The sequence below is a fragment of the Alligator mississippiensis genome, chromosome 2 (genome assembly GCF_030867095.1).
Source record: "Alligator mississippiensis isolate rAllMis1 chromosome 2, rAllMis1, whole genome shotgun sequence".
In the NCBI taxonomy this organism is placed as follows: domain Eukaryota; kingdom Metazoa; phylum Chordata; order Crocodylia; family Alligatoridae; genus Alligator; species Alligator mississippiensis.
The window spans coordinates 181,533,781-181,556,926 of NC_081825.1; the positions used below are offsets into that span (position 1 = coordinate 181,533,781).

Consider the following 23,146-nt stretch of genomic DNA (forward strand, 5'->3'; position numbering starts at 1 on the left):
ACCCAATCTGTATTTCCACATTAAAGGCTATGTGCTGTACTCAAGAACCATGTAAGCCACATTATGACGAATTCTGCCACACGGGCAAAATTATACTGCACAGACTGCTGCACTCTCCCTCCTACCTAGGACGGATTTCTACACTAATACACATGGAACAATCTTTGAAAGGCAGTCACTTGCAGCAAACCCTTAAAAAAACAAAGGGGGGGGGCTCAGACCAACAAAATGAAGGTTTTAATTGGAAATTGCTTTATTAACTGTCAGGAAAGAAACAGCACAGAGGATGGAAAGATTTATATTAAACCAGGTTAACATGAGGATGAGATTCCCTTTGCTAGCACATACCAAAAAAAAAATTTGGTGGGTATGTGTCTAGACATTTCATCATATTACGCACAATTTCCAACTGAGCCAACCTTCTGTAGCTGAATGAGTGCATTAGATATGGTTTTCACACGCTACATATTACACAAGAAACAACAGGAGAAACATAAGCCATAAGATTTCCTAAACAAATTACATTAATGCTTTGTTTCAGACAGCCAAAAGGGAGAGCAAGTCACAACTACTGCAAGCATGCCTTATCTGCCTGAAGCTGACATACATCTGACTTTTTAAGACAACATGTTTACTTTTTTATGCAATGTCTTATTGTTGGTGAAAAGGTTGCCAAACTAAATACCCTGAAGAGTGTTCTATGGGCAAATGGAGAAATTCAGACTCCTATGTTGTTGTTTGGTAAATTCTTCACCAACAATAAAACTTTGCACATAAAATAATAAGCCTGTTGCCTAACAAGTTAGACTTCCGCCACAGTGCCACAACAATAAACATGCTCTAAAGAGAATTTCTAGAAGTGAGAGTCTAGTTCCTCTCCTATAACCAACTAAAAGATTAAGGCAGGGGTAGGCAACCCCAGGCACATGTGCCAGAGTGTGGCATACAAAGGTATTTTGCTTGGCATGCGTACCCGGGGCAGATGGCAGGGCAGCTGCGAGAGGCCTGATCCTTGTGGCAGTGCAGCTCCAGCTCCTTCCCTGCCATCTACAACTAGCTGGGCCAGGGGTCTGTGGACCCTGGTGCAACTGCTTGCAGCCTCCCTGCCACCTGAGCATGGGACTGCCCAGAGCTTGGGCTGGCTGTGGCAGGCAGCCAGGAGGTTGCAAGCAGCTGCACAGGGGCCCAGAGTGCCCTGGCTCAGCTTGTTGCTGGCAGCGCATGCATGTGCACCTTGGGGTGGACAGGAAGGAAAGGGTAGGGGCTGCACTACCACAACAAAGATCAGGCCCCTTGTGGCTCCCCCAGTCATCTGCCCCTGGCACACCAATATCTTACAAGTCAAGGTTGTGGGTGTTTTTGGCACTATACCAAAAACACTGTCAACCCCTGGCTTAAGGCATCTATTGAGAATGCAAACTGTGGTGGTGATGGGTTTTCACTACTTAACTGAAGTGTACTGAAACTGTCTATTCCATTTCACGCAGCCAACCAAAAAACTGTCATTGCCTTATTCTTACACTTCTTATTATATATTGATAATGTCCAGTGAGCCCCAGCCTAAACTGGTCAAAAAGTGGTAATCTTACAGACAAATCCTTTGAGTCATCCCAGTTCCTTTCAAGAAACTGCTTTGAATTCCCAACACTATATTCTTCTCAGAAATGGTTCTCCCTGGGTACGAGGCAAGCCTGCAAAAGTGCACGTGTTTAGAAGTACCTGTTACATGGCAAAGCCAAATTCATATTCATCTCATATTCCTGCCTAGCTATCACTTGTTTTGGCCTTGGATAAACTTGATTTAGTCCCCAAATGCCTCAAGCAGTCAGGGACAGAAACACCAAAGAGAAACTACTTCAGGCTGGGGGTGACTCAGATGATTTTGAGAGGAGAGGGGAGGGGTAGGCAAAAGGAAAGATCAGTCTCCACAGCTGGTCTGTTAAGACCTCCTTAACAAACCAGTCTCCACAGCACTCGCTGTTGCACTGATAGGCTTTGAAGGAAGGTCTAGGCTGGAGAAAGGCCACAACATGAACATGAGGTTGGGAGCGCTAGAGGGGAGACTAACATTAAGTTGTAGACGGCTGTTTCTACCCAAACTAAAGAGAAAATTTGCCATCCAATCTCCTGAAGATGCATTTTGTTGGCTTTAAAGGCTACTAAGCAAATTCAAATATTTAATTAAAACATATGGCTGAAGTGTGTTGGAAGCCAGTGATCATTTAGCAGGACACAAAAAGAAGCCACTTATTGATAAGACTGAGGGAACAGCAGCACTCAGTGACCGGATGCCTTCAAGGGCTTTTTTAACACGGCAAGTAGGAGTAAGGTTTTTCTTTTTTTAAGTTTTCCTTCACTAACGGAACAATATGAACCCATGATCATTAAATGGTATTGCTGGCACAGGACACAGATATTCATTCTTAAATGATTGACAAATCTCCTGGAAAGAGAACCTTTGTTAAAATAAATACTGAAATATCCCAATGGTTATTTGATATTTTAAGCTATGCTTAAAATGTTGGACTGTGCTAAACATCTTGAGAGAAAACATATCAGCAAAATACAGACACTGGTGGATGGAATTCAAAAATAGTTGGTCAAATTGATAGTTTGTGCCTCCTGTTCTACTGTACCTCTCATGTCGTGCATGAAGACAAGTCATCTTTTAAATGTTAACCCCATGCAACAGAATCAAACCCCATCAAAGGTCTCAATGTCAAATAGTTTGCATCTCATACTTCAGTGGCATACTTAAAAAAATATTACTTTACTAAGCAAAGGCCTCTCAATCATACTGCATCTTTAAAAAGCTACTTTGACAACAGAAACATAAAAAGAAAGATTCAAAGTTTATAGTTTTGTTCTGTGTAGCAAGGATTAGCCCAAAAATACTAGCCTGTGAGCTATCCTGACATCTCTTTGTTGGATTAGAGAAGAGGTCAACAAAACAGTTGTGTTTGTTTTATCAATATGAAGTATTTCAATATTAAACAGAAATGGAAGAACTTCAAAACTGCAAAAGGATCATATTTGCAATTGCCTTGGATGGCAAAACTTAAATCTTGCATGGTGTTCTTTCAAAATTGAATTTGTACAGACAAGATGATTTTCCTGTAATCATCTTTTATTAATTATTGTTACTACAACAACACCTAGAGGGCCCAACAGATACCAAGCCCCAGTGTTCTGTGTTGTATACACATGAAATATAGGAAAATCCCTGTCTCAAGGTGGTTTAAATCAGTGATTTTCAACTAGGGCATCATGATATCCTTTTAAGGGTGATGAACAATATCTAGCACAGTTAGGTGCGCAAACACCTACACAGGATTCACAAGAAAAATCCAAGATTTTCAAATAGGAATCCACAGTGTCAAAAACATTCTGACCTGCTGTGGTCTTTCTGAGTTCTTTGCAACAGAAAAAATGTTCTATTATTGTTCTGTAGTCAAGAAATGAGTGAAAGCCAAGAGCTGGCATTTTCCAAGGGTTGCCTTGAGTCTTTGAGAACCACTGGTCTACACAGACAAGACAGGTGGGAAGGGAAAGTCTCCACCTGATAATGACAGAGCTGGGAATGGAATTTGGGTCTCTCAAGTCCCAGGTGGTAACTGAAATAGGTTTTCCTGGCCCTATCTTTCAAATTTCCAGTAGATTTTACTCGAGAAAGTTCTCAAAAGTCACATTTAAAATAAATAAATAAATAAAAAGACAACGAGCTACAGCCTAAAGCAAGCAAAACTTCAGTGGTGATGGCAGAAAAAGGGCATCTGAATAACAGACAGCTCATAGCCCACTGTAATATAGGACAAGCTGGAACAGGAGATAGAAGAGAACAGGCAACAATACCACAGGTATATGGTTTTGCTTATGTGATGAATGAAATCAAAAGCACATTTAACTTCTTCATTCAAAGTAATAACTACAAATATCTGACTTGTATGGAAGCAATGCTCAATACTATCTTTAGTGGAATTTAGGTAATAAACATTCAGGTTAAAACCTCAATGCAATTATTACAAAATATTTAAAAAAATAATTTGGTTATAAGAATACTGAACATGAAGCTTAACTGCCTCAAAAATGTAGGAGAGGATGAGCATTACTGCAACAGCACACATCAGCTACTGTCACACACAGCCCTCAAAAATTCACATCCATCTCACCATTTCATTTTCAATTATATTAGTGCATCTATAATCACCATGATCTACTTAAATAATATTAAAATACATTTAATAGAAAGTGAAGGGGCAGTGAATAAGCATTTAACAACTGATAACATATATAGGAGTATTAGAAAGTTTTTTGTTTTTTTTAAAGTATCTGGGGATCATTGTAAATGGAAGTGTTGCCTCTTCATACAACTGACTGTATTTTCTCCTCAGTTCTCTTATCTCTGATTTTATTTTTCTCTCTCATCACAATGAACTAGGTCAAGGCTGAATGAGCTTGATGCAAGAGATGCTGAGTGACACACTCAGGCCTGTACTATACAGGAAGGTACAACCAGATGAATTTAACAGTTCCCTTCTGTCCACACCAAAGCAGATTTCAGCTCTCAAAAGGTAGAGATTTCCAACTACAGCTTTTCACTCAGGGTAACCCAATTTTCTCTCTGTCACTCTCACTGTATTACTGTAACTGGATGGGACAGGTAAGCTTTCACATCACTTTCTGAACAGTCATCGTCTGTTTATCTCTGCACAGAACCTCTATGATAAGACCATGCTTCTGCCAGCTTAAAGATGAAAAAGGTCCTTTCTACATCAAACTTGCCTTTTTCTGTGCCTAAACAGTGTACTCTGTATTAAACTGAAAGGTGCGCCATCATTGTTCTGACCCCAGGGGTGCTCAGGGAAGGTACATGGAACAGATGTGGACAGTAAAATTGTAGAATCATGGGCATTTCCTTTAGTATCTCATTTCTCCCTCATGATCTGATGAAGTCCCCAGAAAGCATCTCCCGGGTGGAAGTTAAGGCATACTAGAATCCTAAAGGAATTTTCAATTTTCTCTATTTTAGGGCGCAGAGAATGAGTTAGTATTACTGAAGTGAACTGCTTGGCCTATGCACACTGGCTGCCTCATAATCCTTACCACTTGGCAGCATCTACTCTTAATGAAGTTACATTCATTTGTAACTACCTTCCTGACAGGCGTGTATCTCAGTCCTTAGGAACCAAAGACAATGGGATAAAGGCAGTGCCCCAGAAGACAAATGCCATAGCATGTACTACTGAAGTTTCCCATTGAGTTCTCTCCATGGTCCAAGACTCAATGGACTGTGTACTGTTAAGAATCACTGCTCTTTGCCAATACTACTATGACTGCAAATACCTCTGCAAGCACTTAAAACAAACTGCAACGCAAAAGGCTTTTTATGTATATACAAGCATTTTTTTCTGGAAAGAAACTGAGGGAAGTCTGGCACGCACACAGCTCTGAGCACAGTGCTAGGAGGGTTAAAAAGTAAATCAATTTTAGCATTAGGGGTTGTTTACCTCTGAAACAGTGAACAAGTGAATCAGTGACTTTATCTGTAAAATGGTGACTCTATCCATTTCATATGACAACTTGAGAACGAAAGCTGCTAAAATGCTATGAAAATAAAAGACCATGCAAGGTCTATACTGGACCACATCTATTGTAGAAAATTAAGTACCAGGTGTTTTAGAAACTATCTAGCACAACCAGAAACAAATTAAATGTATTATGTGTTGCAGCACAGATTTAACCAAATGAATCTCTAAATCTGCTACTCAAATTAGTCATCTTGCTAACCACAAAACCAAAAAACAAAACTAAGTACTGTGACATGAACAGGTTTCACATCTTACAACAGATAAACATTTTTGCATAGGCAACGCAAACGACACAAATACAATGCTGCAATCCAAGTTTAAATCCTAACCCCTTGTAAAGTGTTACCTAAAAAGTCTCCCCATCAACCATGGCCAAGAGACTAAGAAGGAAGGAATGTGAGTGTAAAATTACATGTACTTGATGGAAACATTTTTCAAACAAGGTGATTTCTTTTTCAAACAAGAAATCACTTTCGATAGCTTTTTTACATTAAAAACAAAGAAATTGGATTCCTTTTGAAAATTCCATTTTGAAAGAGTTTATAAAGCCTTGAGTTCAAACTTCTCTTTTATTTTTCCAAATGGTTTAAATTTAAAATGGTTTATTATTCTCGTGTCCTTTTCTTGCTCTCTATTTCTCCTGAAGAGTTCTGCAGACCTTCTGAGCAAATTTAACAGCCATACAAACCCATGAATTTTAATAGTTAGCATTTAGAAACAGATGCTAACTACACCTGAATTAAAATAAAACCAATACACAGTGTTGGTCATTTATTCTCATTCCCCAAACACTTTATGCTCTCCTTGTAATTAAGAAACTACACAGAATGGACTTGAGGGATTCTTTGTGTGTTGTGTTCCACTCTACCCCTCCCCTACTTAATCCATTAATTTTAAAATTTAATACCCATGCTAGGTATATAGTGTTTGCTGAGATTTTGTTGGTTTGTGTGCCTCTTATTATTAAAAATTCATGCTTCAGTGCTGAAAATGGCAGCTGCATTCTATTTGCAAAATTAACTCCAATCAGAGCTGACAGCAGCGAAACAGCCCATCTCACCAGCTCAACAAGAGCCTTTTTTATTCTCCCCTTGGCCCACTTCACATTTGACAAGTGACAAGACATCTATAATACAGTAACAAATGCTCCAATTTATTCACCCAACCTAAACAAATGTAGACTGCAGTGGTTGCCTTTGCTAATCCATGCCAGCAAACGCCATGCTATTCCTTTCCCATTTGTCTGTCTGCTAATCAGGATAGAACAATGCCCCCTTGTGGGTCTCTTCACCCTCACCTCCCCCTTTTTCCCTTCCTCCAGTCTACTCATTAGGAACTTTTTTACAGCCGCTATTTTGCTGGGCAGAACAGAATTTGTAAACCGGAAAGTTTAGTTCTGCACTGAAACGTAAGAAAAGGATCAGATTTTTCTTTTTTAATCTCTTCTTTTTTGGGGGGGGGGGGGAGGGGGGAGGGAGAGGGAAGGGTGCAAGAAGCTTATTAAAAGTACTTAGACAATAGGCAAATCTTTTACCAGCTATTTGAATACAGATAACCTGCCATCCCTGATAAACCAGACAAATGTCAAAAAAACCACACAGATGAGCAAAGGATCTTGTTAGTTCCAGTAACATACTGAATTATTTGGCAAAGTTTCAGAGGATAGTGTCAGGAGAAAAAAAAAAAAACAACCCAAAAAACCACCCTATTATTCTGTGTGGATCATGGGAAACAGAAATAGTTGCCATGCTATTTAATAACCTTGCCAATATTCAAAACAATGACAACATTCAGCATAGATGTTCAGTGTTAGCTAGTCTTAACACCCCAAATGCAACAATCTGCAACCCAGACTGTTCAGGGAGGTTTTATTTTGATGTTGAGAAGTCTCAGTAAAGTCCCATTACTTGTTATTAGACTTTTCTACAGTTCTGAAACATGCTTGAGAAAACTAAACAAGCTGTACTAATACTTGGAGTCCACATAAAAAGAATCTTTTTCTTCCACGTACAAAAGAAAGTCAGTCATGGTATTTTAGCCACAGCACTACATATCCTAGTACAGAAAACATGGATGAACAGAATGCTAGTGCACACTCTAAAAGAGGTTGTTGGGTACATACTGGCCAAGTTATGGATCAGTAAGAGGGTATAAAACAGCATGTTTTGTGGAACCCAATTATTTCACATTCCTCTATTTTAAGTGTTAGAGCCAAAATAACAGCAAAAAACAGAAGACTAGAATACTCCTGAACACTTATTCAAAACAGCAGTAATTAATTAACCAAGCAATGTAGCACATTCAGCAGGAATGAGCAATCCTAACAGTTATTCTAGGCACAATCCTCAAGATCTTAATAAATAGAAATAAGCAACAGCAACCTAAGCAATAGCAACCATTTTTTCAGCAGCTTCACTAACAGTTTTGAAGCACTTGAACAATTAAGCCTCAATTCCCTACCAGTTTTGTCAGTTTAATGATTTCCATTTTGAGGACAGAGAAACAGAGGTGGTAGGTTAAGTGATACAGCTGAGGCCTCAGATTGGTACATACAATTAAGAAGTTCTAACACCCAGCTCCTTTGCTAATTAATGAATCAGCCTTTTCCAAGAATCTTAACACCAATGCTAAATCATCCACTAAAAAAGGAAAAAAGTCTCCCAAGAACCCTGAACTGCAGAGATATGGTAGTTTTCATTCCAAGATAGTAGAGTCTAAAGATCATCTAGAAGTTCTGCAAAGAGCTGAGAATGCCCTATCCTTTGTAGAAAAGCCTTGTCCTAAAAGTGATCCCCCCCATTCCAGGACATTGCTACTGGCTCTGTTCCATCATATTTTGAATGCGGGTGTTTTGAAAGCAGATGGTTTTTTTTTTCCCCCAAGTTAGTTCGCTCTCCAGCTGTGATAAGACTGAAAAGTATCTGCACAGGTTTTCATTATTCTAGAATGTGAAAATCAAAAACAGACTTTAAAAAAACCAAGATCTGCTAAAAATGGGTTGGGTTGGGAGAGTAAGGACAACAGTTACTGGGAGGATGGAGGAGAAAAACCTTACTCATGAAATGCTAATGCAATTGAGGTAAAATCAGAGGGGATGCATACACTTTAGATGACCACTTTCCAAATTCCCTAAAATGTGGCATATATATTGTTCTCATTGTTCTGACCTTGACACATATACTGAAACAATCACCTCATAAACTTGGAAAAAAAATTCTCATCCCTGGTAGTAAATAAGGGCCATTGAAAAGTCACTATGAGAGAAGTGATTTTATGGATCGGTAAGAGGGTATATAACAGCTTTTGGTTTTTCATGGCCCTCTACCCATTACTGCATCTGGTTTCACTGTTTAAATTCTTTGTCTTCTGGCAAAAGCAATTCAGTGCAGTACAGTTCAGCACAATGCCACATATACTATTTCTTACCATGCAATCAGCATTTAAACACCCATAGTTACAATACTTAAGAAACAGAATAGAAAACAATGTGGTTTGACTCTTGGACTAAGTACAGACAGTCATAAAGCCTGAGGCTGAATCGCAGGTTAGTCTAAACTGTACAGATTGAACTGGTAAGCAAGTGAAAGGATGTTTAACTTTTGATTCCAGAAATGCAGCCACATGCCTGCAATGGCCCAGGCCAGAAGCTGGGGTTCGCTAGAGCATGCCTCCCTGCTTGGCTGGAGCAGACAGCTTGGGCCACAGCTAGCTTGCCCACCCTGCAAAGTGGGGGGAGGGGGGTTGTTGTGCAGGAGATGAAAGGGATCCTGGGATGCTGGGGGACTGTGAGTTGACTGGGATCTGGGACAGAAGTTCAATAAATTGATTTAAACTAAATCAGTTAAGTCTGGTGCTGTATCCATCCAGGTTTATCTTTAACCTGTTTTGGCCATTTTGAAAGCAGTTTATGGGCACTGAACTTCTGTTGTGTTACAGATTCAAATGGGTTTCTGATTACTTATACTGGTTTGTGTGTAATTCCTGTCCCTAGCCTTGATGTGTGAGTCTCACAACATCAGCAAGTGCCTCAGAATACCCTGATGAGACAGCAAACCTGTCTCAGTTCACTGGCTGGTGAAAATTATGCATGATACAGCAATTGTGAGTTTATGCCATGTAGGGATGCAGTGAGAAGGGAGTTGCCCAATACATGACATCTTGCAGAGGCCCAATTTTCAGAAAGTGCTGAGCACCCAATCTGGAAACCGAGGGCACCTATACATGAGCACGGAGGCTGCTCCAACACACTGGAATTCCAGCGTGTCTTGTGTATCAGCATCCCTGTGCTTGAAAATGGCAGCAGGGGCGCCTGAACTAAAGCTCTTCGAACAAGTTTTAGCTCAAGTGCCCCTGCCACCATTTTGAAGCACAGGGATGCTGATACAAGATACACATTGGAGCTTTCTCTGAGAGCTGCTCTAATTAAAGTGCCAATCCCCTCTCCATCCCTGGAGCATGTGTAAAAGGCACTCTGAGGTGCTTCAGATTAGTGTTAATTGCCACTCCCTTGATCCAAATATCCAGACCTGTGGGGAGCTTTGCAGGCCAGACAGCAAGGCCCTGTGCCCTAAATTGGGCTCACAGGGCCGAACAGAGGTGGGGCAGGGCCCAATCCAGGAATTCAGCAGTGGGGCAGTACAGGGCCCAACATGAGCACATGGGGCCAGGCGGAAGCAGCATGGGGCCCAATCCAGGAACATGGGCCCCATTAGGGTCCAGGGACCAGACCCACACCATTCATCCAGCCCGTAGGGCTGAAAAGTTAAGCACCACTAGCTTAAACTATTTTCAAGACAACATAAACTAAAACCATTCATACCAGCATGAAAGACTGACCATTTGCAAGTCGTACCATTTCAACTCTAATGGTTCAAATTCATACTCTACTTTATATCCTACACAACTTGCTGGTATAGACAAATCCTGAGTATTACAGAGAGTTCAGGCATCTAACACCGACAGCCAGGAGGCTGTTCATATCAAGATATCTGTGCCATATGAACCTTCATAGCATTGCACTTTGGTCATTACTGTGTTCTGACTACGTGCTTTATAAACATTCAAAATTAATTTATAAACTGTTTTTCCCCCAAGCACAATAGAGCAGCTCTCCTTCATTCAAGGCTGTGTACAGACCAAACAAGGAATTTTAAATAAGAGCCAGGTCTGAGTTATCCAAGGGCACTGGCAAAGCATCCAAAAACATCTTGGATAGAATCCTGAATCCAATGAAGTCTACAGGAGTTTTTTTCCATTAAATTCAGTGGGATCAAGATTTCAAGCTCAAGTGAAAAGCTATCATCTTTACATTGAGATGGACAAAATGTATTTCAAGTAATTTAATTCTAAATTTGTCAAGGCTAAGGCTAAGCATGAGATGCATCTCATAGCTTTTTTTCTTTTTAAGAAAGTTTTAAGCACCTTAAAATAGGGATTTTGAAGGTGTGGATTATCTCAACCATAATAATTGTCTCGCTTTCTTAGGGTTTGGTACTGCCATTGTGTCCAAAGCCCTCATATGTAAAATCACCAGCAATATCAAAAAGGAACAGATTTTTAAGGCTATTTAAAGGTACAAAAACTCCTGGCCATCCAAGGCCCTAGTGGAAGTCCCTGGCACTTCTCCTTGATATACTTACCTGTTACAAATTGCTTCTGATCTACTGATGTGCATGCTCAGTGCAAGGTGGTAGGTAAGCAAAACTCTCCATTGTTTACTTTTCCCAGTTTCGTAGCTGATGCTTCCTGTGCAATTCTGCAGTTATTTTCTTGCTGCCTGTAGTGTTGTAATTCTTTACCTTTTGCTATTACAGAAGAGGCATTACAGTTTAACATCAATTCCTAAACGTAATCAGATTTAGACTTTGCATTTTATACTTCTACAGTGCGCAGAGGGCTCAGCTATGCTGGACTCCTTTATGCTAGGTATATACACAGTACCATTCAAATTTCCCATGTTTCTGAGAGTTTCTCCATGAACAATGCTCGGCACTTTATCCTACAAGAACATAGCTATCTTACTAAGTTATGAATGGGGAGGAGGTTTCTCATAAAGCTGAGGTCCCAAGCTATTGAGGCCCTTCGAAATCAAAGCCATGGCTTACAAATATCAACATGAGCCAGAAGAGGGTGAGGAGTGTTGATGTGATGTGTCTTCAGCATTTCCTCCTGTCAACAACTAATTTCAATTATATTTTGTGTCGCACACTGTGTTATCAGCTAAGGGCCTGCTTGAGATAACAGATACATGGACTATTTTAGATTAAAGTTTATTTAACACGGTAGAGAAAACAGTTATAATGCTGAGCTTGCTTACAGCTGCTAGAGGCAAAACAGATGTGATACAGCCTTCAGGATACGCCCATATAGCCTTGATCAATAGGTCTGCCTCAGCCTCAAGTCACTGTAAATGGGGTCAGAACTCCACAATATGTTCATGGTCAGAAGATGAACAAAATATATATGCTGGACACCATAGAGATTATAGGAGAGGACCTAAAACATATACAGACATATTCACAGGAATCTGTGTCAAAAGCGTACAAGATAATAAAGGAAATAATACACGAGACCCCACTTAATGGAACATTTCCTTCACCTGCTGATGACTCTGGATTGATTGATTAATTAATTGGTCAAGAAAAATTCAGGAGGAATCCACTGATGGAAATAATGTGAATAGTAAAACAGTTCCTCAATAATATAAGCACTCCCCAGTAAGAGATGAACTAAGAGGAACAATAAAACTCTCTCATGAGAAAGATAAATTAAATATATTCAGTAAAAGAGAAAAAAAATTTTGACAAAGTTTGAAAAACTCCTCAAATATTTGTGCACTAAAAAAGAAATAAAATGACCCAAATTTCTTTAAGAAGAAAGATAAAACTAGTGATACATTGGTCAATTTGAGCATTGGCACAATAAGGCCAGATGGGGAATAGCAAAATTTTAACAAAACACCATACATCAAGTGATTGTGACTGTACAGATCAGCATAGTTCTACCAAAATTAACAAAGCAATGTTAAATTTGGCCAGCTGGGGATGTTCAAAGTCCTACACCTCTGAGGTCACATGTACAAACTAGTTACAGCTGGAGCCCAAGCTGAACCAAAGGAACAAATTGGTCTTTAACTTAATGTGACCTGTTCTACTTTTTCTAGCCTTCGGTTTTTATTCAGTTAAAATAATTTTAGTTCAACTAAACATTGGCTCATTTTGTTTCAAAAAGTTATCAGACACTGATGTGCAATGAGAATAGAATTCCTTGAAATAGCAAAGTGAGCAGTTAAGAAAGAGGACCCTTGTTTGGGAAGAAGTGAAATGAAAACTTGCAATAACCATTTATGGGAATACTGGCCTGTTTCCCACTTATGGAGAAAGTTGACAATTCTGAAGTTTACAAAAAAAAGCCTGTAGCAGTATTTTTATGCCAACAACTCTGGACACAATAAAAAGAAAAGATGTATTTCCAGAACTGAAAGAAACAGGCTGCTGAACATTGTTTCTAGGAAGGTATTGAACCTTGGGAAAAGTAGTAGATATAGCAGTGGCACTTGGACCAGGATTTAATTTCAATTAGTGGACAAGACATGCCAGGAACTATCCTCTTCATTAGTCACATTTGATTGTGATTAAATTAGAGTTGTATTGTCAAGCCACCAGCAACACATCCAACATTTGAGTGTGTCCTGTCTACAAGCTATGGGAAAGAAGGTAAGCCCATATCATGAAACTATAGCTGCAAGAGAGACTACTTTGTTTCAGAACTTCAAATCAGCTGGCACTAAACCTAATTCAACCACAAAGAGGACCAGCATAGTTGTTAGAGAAGATGTGTAATTCTTGCTAGTTACATACTAAAGCAGGAAAAGAATTTCTGGAGAAGAAAGTCAACAAGGATGAGAAGCCCAAGAAAGACAGAGAAACCCGTTCCAACAGCAGCGCCTCACGGTAATGAGATGCCTTCTAAGTAACAGCACTTCTCAGCACTGTTGAGAGGACTGAGCAAGAAGGGCTCAAATGGCTCCCTATCAGGAGACAACATAATCCATGAATACATTGTGCTTGGCTTTCTCCTGACATGTTAAGCTACTTTTAAGTCAACAAAAGAACCCAGTCAGACCCATCTAAGGGACCCTCAGGGAGGGAGGGAAGAGAAGAAACTTCTCGTCTTCGGGGATTCCTTTCAGGAACAGTTAAATGTTTATAAAAATCACATGATTCAGCACTGTTGTAGTTAAACAGAATGCCAAAAGCATTATCTGTAAACAGGAAAATAGTATCTGTTTGCACTTCAAAACTGAAACACCTGAATTCATGTGTGCCTTTTTGACAGCCTCCCTGCTGCTCCTCCTCAACTGTAGTGACAACTGATCCAAGCTATGCTTTGCTGTTAAGTGATACAAAGGCTATGCCTTTATCAAATGCCTCTTAAAAAATGGGAGAGAGAACTTGTTCTTTAGGATTTTCTTCATTTCATTTGTGTCAGGGGATTTAAAAATGTAGGCCTAAATTAGAAGTGTAATCTTGATAATTGCTTAAGCAAATCAGTGGCTAAAGGTATAATTACAGGTGCAATTTAAATCTTAGCAAAACACTCAATGTTTTTTTCCAAGTTATGCTATAGCTCAAGCAGCAGATATGGGTGAGCTTCTATGGCCCATGATATGTATGAGAGAGAAGATTATGATGAAAGATCCTTCCTTGTCTTACAATGTATGAATTTTCAGAGCAGAATTACGTGCCTAAATTCTCAGACAGGTAAGGCATGTTTTTCAACCCAATGCAAAAATACTTTGAGAACCACAGTTCCCTAACCCTCCCGAACAAAATGCAGAAGAACAGTTCATTGTAGTGCAATAGTACTGGGGAGGCCACTGAGGATAAACTCCTATTCCAGTACTTACGCAGTTAGAATTCTTTCTTAGTGAAGTCAACTTCTTTAAACCTTTGCTAAGTACATTTGCTTCTAAGAGAATTAACATTCCATAAGATGTTCAAATCCCATCTTTACAGCTTCTGTTAAGGCTAAAAGTGGACATTCCATTCCAAATCTCTTTTTTGGTGTGATGAATTGTCAAAACTGGTTCTTCTGGGCATCAAGGTTTTCATACTAGCTCTTCACTCAGAAACTGAGTTAAATTTCCACCCATTCTACCATTTTTGGCTTATGCAAAACTCCAAAGTAAAAGGCTTCCAAACTTCAAAAATAAAACAAAACAAAACTATGATCCTTGAAATCAAAACCATTTTGTTTTCAACTTTATAAAGATCTGTCTTTTCTAACACCTATGCTGTGCTAAGAGTTAGAAGTACTGAAAGTATCTTCCTGCACAAATGCCATTACCTTATTTTCCCCCACCACCCAGGTGCTGACAGACATCATGATTTGTGACTTCAGTGGGGCTCCAAATGGGAAGGTTCAGAAGTTAGCCTGTACAGTCTCACTGCAGGAGTGGGCCACAGAGCACAGATGGAAAAAAAAACTGGCCTACTTTCTACAAGGAACAATTCTAGATTTTTTTATTTTAATCTCTTTCCATCACTGTTGTTAACCTGACCTCCTTTATTTGCAACTGGTGGGGGGAGAAGAGGGTGAACATATAAGGAAGGTAAAGGAAGAAGAGAAAAACCCAGGACATCTTGTAATGAAAAACTATCACCACTTTGACTTTGCTTGGTTAGCTGCACTGCTTTCAAACTGCAATTCAGAATACACTTGTGCAGGCAATAAGGTCAAGTTAACTCTGTTATGGGAATTGATTTGTTATTGGCTTACACATGTTTAGCATGTCTACCTTAGTGTGCTCCTCTACTTTACTTCTTTAAGTTACCCTACTAGCAAAAATTCCACAAAGAGCTAGATCACAAGCAAAAAGCTAGAGTTTAGAAAGGTCTTTTCATACATGTCTTTTCATCAGTGCTACATTTAATCTATTACTGACCTAAACCAGAACAGCATTTTCTTTCCATTCTATCTTACAAATGGTGAGAAATGTTTCCTAACATCATTAGCCCATGCTGCATATACCTTCTTCCATTCCATAATCAAGAAATTCTGTAAAATGATTAAACTTCACACCACTTGTCAAACAGCTAATAATATAATAATATCAACCTCAAGCACACAGATGGCCCAACATCAAACAGAGTTCTAGGGACACAGACAGAACAGAATCTAGGTCTCTTGACTCAGCATTTTCTTCTCTAGAAGCTGAACACTCTCTGATAAGAACCTATTGTCCCGGCTATCATTAGGGCATAGGACTTTAGAAAGAGTAAAACAATTAGCAGTTGGATGCCTAATTTCCTCTAGCCTCCAAAAAAATTCTAGTGCTCATTCTACTTGGAAGTCAAATACAACAGTAAAGGAAATGTTCTACTGCTGCTGCTTTAAGACCAGCTCTCTATCACCTTACAAACACTGCATACTGCATATTGATCTTTTACAATTCAGATACATGTATAAGAGAGAAAAATCACAGTCTACGAAATCTGCAGGGTAACAGGGGTTTTGTTTTAGATTTAAAATGTGGCATTTTTTCTTTTATAAACAGAGAAGCAACAACTGTTCCTGTATTGCAGATTACTCTTACACAGTTTTCTCAGTGCTACAAGAGTACTAGGATTGCCATCCATGAATAAGAAAACACCGCACACAAAGCAAACCAGACTTCAGTTTCTTGTGTCTGGAGTGAAGCAACACTGGCAGCAGTTGCCAACACTAAGCAACTACATGTTCCTGGAGAGCTCCTTGTGCTCAGAGTCAAGAGTTGCACACTGTCCACATTTTTCTATATATTAATACACTGAATGCACCACGCAGCTGAAAGTGTTATCATTTTTTTGACTTGTCAGACAATATTACTGTGTAGACCTGGAAGGATGAGCAATAAAACAATCCAACAATACTGAATGCAAAAAAATTTTAAAAATTAAATGACGTTTTCCACTCAACATAACTGTTTTTTCTATCGTTTGAGCAGACCAGCAGTTATTCATACTACACCACACCATTAGTCCATATTTTCTGAATGTCAATGAATGCATGTACCCTTATGGCACTCTACCCTAGTCCCATTCCTGTAACAGCTAGTACAGTCTTGTACTTTAACCCATTGGCTTTCAGTGTTATCCCCAACACAAAAAACCTTAGGTCCTTCACCACCACTAAGTTAATTACAATTTATTTTACATCTGTCATGACAAAAACCTGATCCATAAAGACAACAAGACAAGGGAAGCAAAGGTTCTGAACAGTGGTATGTGGTAAGAATTATCACGCCCATTTAGAGAGGGGAAAGCAAAGTTGAAGCAAGTTGGTAGCAGAACCTGTACCTGAACTCAAGCTCTTGCAGTTTCCAACCACATGTTCACTCCCTCAAATCCACTCTCCCTCTATAAAGAATTGCACAATACATGGGTCTCATGTTTGCAAATTCTTCAAGACTTCTCAAGGGGGGCAAAGTGACTTAGAAGCCTGAGGGCTTGTATAAATGGTGACATTTAGTGTCATAGATACTATTATAGATACTCCAGTAATATACCACTTGTAGATACATTTGGGGGATTCAGAATACCATTTTTCAATTGTATTGGTATAGTTGTGTCAGTACATTTTCCCCTGCAGATGAGTCCTCAGTTCTGTTTTCACAAGCAGTTTATTCACTCCGGAGCCCAATTTCAGGGAAAGTCAACAAGACTTACTCTCATAAAGTCATCTGGCACTTCTGAAGTTCTTACCTAAATTAGCAAGGAATGAAACTGAGACATAGATCATTCTTCCATGTCCGCAGTTCCTAGTATGACCCACATACAAGTTTCTTTGCAAGGAACAAGAAGTCAGCTTCTTGCAACCAAGGAGTTAATTAATAAGAGTGGAAAGAGAAGCACGTGGATGTTGGCATAAGGCAGACAGGACCACAAAAGATGTAGAGCTTGGGAAAGAAATAATCCATAAAACCGAACCAAAAGGCCGCATTCTTATGCAAAACCAGACTTCCTGTTCCCATCCCACATTTTTTGCCCTCTTTTGACAGAAAACCCTTGACAGATTGTCTGACTCAACAATGGAAAGGTGCAAGCACAGTCTAAACAGTCACTCATGTTTGTGCCATTAGCTGAAGCCAAATTCACACTGGCCCTGGTTTCCCCTGCCAGAAACACAAGGTCAATATGAACATTTAAAAAGAAAGCTGGTTCTCAACATTCAGCAATGTTTTTTAAAGCTGTGAAAGGGAAAGCTTTCTTATGCTGTATGGGGAAAGAGAAAGTCTTTCAGCTGCTGCAAGAATTACCTTAAAAGCATTTCAATTGCAGCAGGAAGAGTTAATGAAACTGTCCTTTCAACCCAGGAAACTGAGGGTTCAAATCCCGCCTTAGTTCACAATGAAAGGAGGTTGTTGCGTTTGTCCTGGTGCCAGTGAAAATTAACCCACATTAGAAAATGACTACATTATTTGGCACACTGGCTAGATAAAAGTAAAAAGCACCCAAGACTTCAACAGCAGAGTTTTTTAGTCACAGACTGAGCAGAACCATATGTATTTAAGAAGGTTGCTCTTAGCATCATCATTGCTGGACTCCAAACAGTAATGTTACTCCCTCAATTTTTTTTAAAAAGCCAAATTTCCTGATTAATAAAAAAAATAAAACTTTTCCAATACATTGTATAAGTTCCAAATTACCAACCTGAAATATGCACCTACAGTTATACAGTTATCGATGATAGGAGGACAATAACTAAAGTAGAAGCTAAGTAATCCTCAACTGTGTCATATCAGAATTAACACTTTAGAAGAAGTGCAGGGAGGAATTCCAGTTTCTTAATAGTAGGGAACTACCATCTGAGATACTAGATTTATTTCCTCTCATCCAAATTACCTAGAAGAACAAACTTCACAAGCCTCCTAGGACAAAGCCTTGCATTTACATTTTCCAAAATTGAACCTAATGCATGAAAACACAAACTCAGCCCAATGAGAAAAATGTCCTAGCATAACTACCTCACGCATCTCTCCATAAAGAGTCAGCACAGAGGGAAGAAGAGACACCATTCATCTTCAGTAGCAGAGAAACAGATTTACTAGATTAATTTTTAATTTGGCATTTTTCTGTATGGATCACTCCATTTTAATTAACTGAATTTGTGAGTGACCTGCTGGATCAGCAGCAACACAACACATGGCCACACAAGCTAAGTACAGATATTCAGGGGCATTAGGAGGAGTTTAAATCAGATCAAAATGGCTGTCCAATATCAGGTAAATCAGGATGGGCAGGCTAGTAGGGTGTTGGGGAGTCAAGCAAGCTGAAGGGGATTGCAGGTCCACCAGGGGATGGGGGACAGGTGCAACCTGCAGGTGGAGTGGGATCCCCCCAAGTGAGCCTACACCCCCATCCCTCCCCACACCGGGACTTACATGCTCAGCTCTGGTGGTAGTGAACAGTGATAAGAGCAGCTGCACCTGGAATGGCTCATGGGATGGGAGTTGAGAGGGCTGGGGGGGAGGGAAAGCAGCACCCAGGCTGGGGCCAGTGCCTGGGTTTTCCCACCCCAGGACTGCACAGGGAAATTGTACAGAAGTTCCATGCACCAGTTTGACCTAAACTTAATAAGTTTGATACTACATAGAACCTGGTTCTTTAGCTGTTAGACTGGTTTGTATGCATGGCACTTCTGTACAGTTACAGGTTTAGACTAATTGCTGGTCACTGAGACCTGGTCTGTAAGAGTAAGGTTGGCACTGGGACGAGCTAAGTTTAAGTCAGGCGGACATTTTTAACTTGATTTAACCTCCCCAAATGTCTGTACTTAGCCACAAAGATCTGGCTTTAAGCAAGTATACTGGCATATCAGTGTCCTAAACATGTTATGCAAGCACCCTCTTTGGAATGCAGCCCAAGCATAATGGCTGAGCTGACCCTCTACTACATCAGTAATAGGCAGGAATAAACAACAGTCTATGGGTACCATTGACCAGACAGAAAAAGAGAAGACAGTTCTTCAATGGGTTCCTTCTAATATATATATATACATGCTTCACAAAGGTGCTTAAATATGCATTTAAGTCCCACTGAAGAATGATGTGTAAAACAAGACAAGAGCAAACCTCACAGGCAACTGGAAGGTGCTCTGTGGACCAAAAGTCAGTGGATCATCACCTAAGAACTATGGCCCAAACCAATAGAATGAATTACAACAAATATTTCTACATCTCTAGAACTAGCAGAAACCAAAGGAAAATCATACTCATTCATCCACAGCAGATGCAGTTAAAAGACAGACGCAACACAGCCTACCAATGTGGGTACTTCTATGGGCAGGATCACCACAGTATCTTAAACATTAATGCCTTGATTTCCAACACAGCTGCAAAGCAGAAACATATTGCTGTTTCTGTTCTACAAGAGGAAAAATTTAAGCCCAAAGGTGGATTTTGAGAGGTGCTGTGTTGTTGCAGCTCTCATTGACAACAGCTAAATATACGGGCACACAGCACTTCTGAGAGGTGAGACTGAGAGAAATCAAGTATTTCCCAGACTTTTCCAAGTTGAACTCCTCCCCTCCCCAGGAAAATTAAGCTAGTCATGCCTCCCCGCCATGTGTTATAATAGGCCAACCTAGATATCTTGGATAATTCAACACTTAAGCAGCCATCTGAAAACCTTCAGTCATCCAGAGCCAGTCTACTGTCAAAGAGCTGCCATGGAGCAATAGTTATGGGAATAAAGATTCCAGCAAGGTGCGACATATGCTGACAAGGAGTTTTTCTGCTAGCCACACCACCCCCAGAACAAAAGCTACACTAACCAAAGCATTCTTCTGTTGGCATCACTACACCAACACCACAAGTTTTAACTAATTTGCAATGATAGCAGTTGTGTTTACCTTTTTCCCCCATGCTCCTAGCCAGCATAGCTATACCAGCAAAGCTTTGTAGTGCAAAGTTGGCTTCAGAGTAGATTGTGTACAATTTCCAGAGGTGATCTTCTCCCTCCTTCCATGCTCTGATGAGCAGTGAAATGGTTACAAACATGGACATTTAAAGGACCAATGGTATGAGATAGTTCCCACCAAGATTAATGAGATAGTTCACTCCTCACAGTTTGCATTTCAGGATCTCTGCTAGTGCAAGCAGACACTGTTGTAATGCTTTCAAGCATTTCTATACAATCCTAAATTTGAAAACAGTCTTTTAAAAAAGCTGACCCAGTGAAGAACACAAGAGTCTTGTCCATGTCCTGTTGATTCATCCTTCACATCCTCTGTTTCCAGATAAGGGAGCAGGCCCCACATTTTAGGAAACTTTTAAACTCAAAGATATGCCTAAGATCACACAGTAGATTTGTAGCAGAGCTAGAAACTATGCCCAATTTTCCAAATTAGCAGTTCAGTGTCTTAACCAAAATATATCAAACTTCTTTTTAAAAATACCAAAAGTTATGGGGTTAGCTGGCTTCTCTTGATACAGACTTAGATGGGTAGGAGAGGTTTGTGGGGATTTTAATGACCAGTGTAGTTGTTTCTCCAAGTATACATTGACTGTGCCAACCAAGTTGGCTATGAAATCATGACAACTTATCTTCAGCATCTTTACTTTACATCTGTGTGCCTAAATAGCAAAAACAAATTTTTGCCTTTCAACAGAATCAGCACTAGCTAAGAGACCCTTACCTGCTTTACAAGTCTTGCCATCATGTTCCAGCTGCACTCCAGTGGGACAGGCACAACTGTAGAAGGGGTCTCTGGGAGACAGAAGGCACAGGTGGGAGCAGCCGCCATTTTTTTCTTCACAGGGAGTATGAACTTCAAGAAATCAAGAGAACCAACATTTACTTTTTTTTATTTCTAAAGCTGCAAGTCCCACTCAAATATTACCTCCTGCAATCCCCTCCCAAGAAGGAGATCACCACTCCTGCCTATTTGTCACCAACCGAAAAGATAAGAGTTTTCAGAAGTGGCTAGTGATCTTGGGTGCTCGACTTGAGGTGCATTAAAAAGGGCCCAATCCTCAGAGGACAGATGCTCACGCCTTCTTTGATGCACCTCAGGCTGGGCACTAAAAACTTGAGACTCCTCAAATCACTAGTTGGCCCTTGTCTATGTTACCACATCCCCACAACATCCCAATACTAGATGAAGGTGTTTTCTGCTGATGGGGGAAGCTGGGGTGGTTCTGGGAGCAGCCAAACATCTATACCGAGGAGCCTGGCTGTGATAACATAGGCATCCTTCTTAAAGTGGCAGCAGCTCCCACAGTGTAGATCTAGCCAAAGACAACATTCTTCTGCTACCAAGCAACAAGAAAATCACTAGTTTTTATTGGGGAGGGAAAGGGAGTTTATTACATTGGATACTACAGCTTCTAAAGGTTTAACATTCTAGGATTTCCATGTATGTGATTCATGGGAGGAAAGGAGGAGAAGGAAGAACAGAGCAAAAATTAACTCTTTCACTTTTCAGAGAAAGGACTAAAAATGTCTTCCCCTTTTTCCTCCTACCTCTTTTTAAAATCAGTTTTGAAAATGCAAATGCAATACATTTGAAATAGGAAAAAGCAAGACTACGAGGGAAGAAACTACTCAATTAAATCATCCCTGAGAATACTGACACATTTGATGGATTGCAAGCTTTCCCTGACTACCCAAACTCCACACCACATATATGTATTGTAACTATGTACAGTTTAATCCCCAATCCAATTAAATGGGGGGTTTGTTTTGGTTTTTTTAAAGGACTATTAATAAAAACCTGGGATGGCTTGCTGTGTATGTGTGTGTACTGCCTTCCACTGAGAGCCACAAGAAAGAAAAATCATGAGGAGGAGGCATCTGAACTTGATCCTAGTGAAGTCAATGGCATCTGAATGATTTTCAGCAGATGCTCTTTCCCCAAGTACCATGTTTTCCTTGCTACTGGCCTAGAAATACTATGACCCAAGAGTGGGACATTCCCTCAGCTAAGAGAAATGACAAGAATCCAGCACACACACCACACTCCCATCTGGAGCTCCGGGACAAGCTGTGGTACAGCACATACCTGACAACCTCCATTGAAATCTTGCACCTGTTTCTCAACTAAACAGATACCAAATTCCTGTTATTTACTTGAAGCCTGTTTACTGCCAACCTAAACTTTCCTTTAAAAAAACCCCACAAAAAACAGTGCTGCCTTCAGGAAACAAGCCTTACAGTTTGGTTAAATTAAAGAGCAAACCCAAAAGGCAGAGCTTCTGCTGAGTGAGACATGATACTTATCCCCAGGGCTGAATTACACACATATTTCTGCTCTGCTCTGATTCAATCTGTATCCTCTGTATCACTCTCACCTCCTCCCCACAGGCTCCCTGCAACTACCATTCTCAGAACACGCACACAGACATACAGACCCTGGAGCATGGTCCTACTGATACTGATATGGTAGCAGTAAGTATAATATTCTGCATGATATGCCCACTGATTTCAATTTTATTTTTTTTTTTTACCATGAGGACTACAGTGCTTTATCTTATTGTTTTTAAATTACATATTAAGCATAAAAAGATATTTTATTTA

At 39.9% G+C, this 23,146-nt stretch overlaps 1 protein-coding gene across 3 annotated transcripts in view; it reads right to left on the bottom strand.

The window, feature by feature from the left end:
• Positions 1 to 23,146, bottom strand: part of LRP5 (LDL receptor related protein 5) — a 271,539-nt gene that overhangs the window by 145,774 nt on the left and 102,619 nt on the right. For all 3 annotated transcript variants that reach the window (XM_019485201.2, XM_014604244.3, XM_019485200.2), the window contains exon 5: positions 21,267 to 21,398. In XM_019485201.2, the coding sequence (XP_019340746.1) occupies positions 21,267 to 21,398 (132 nt within the window). The remainder of the gene's footprint in view (positions 1 to 21,266; positions 21,399 to 23,146) is intronic.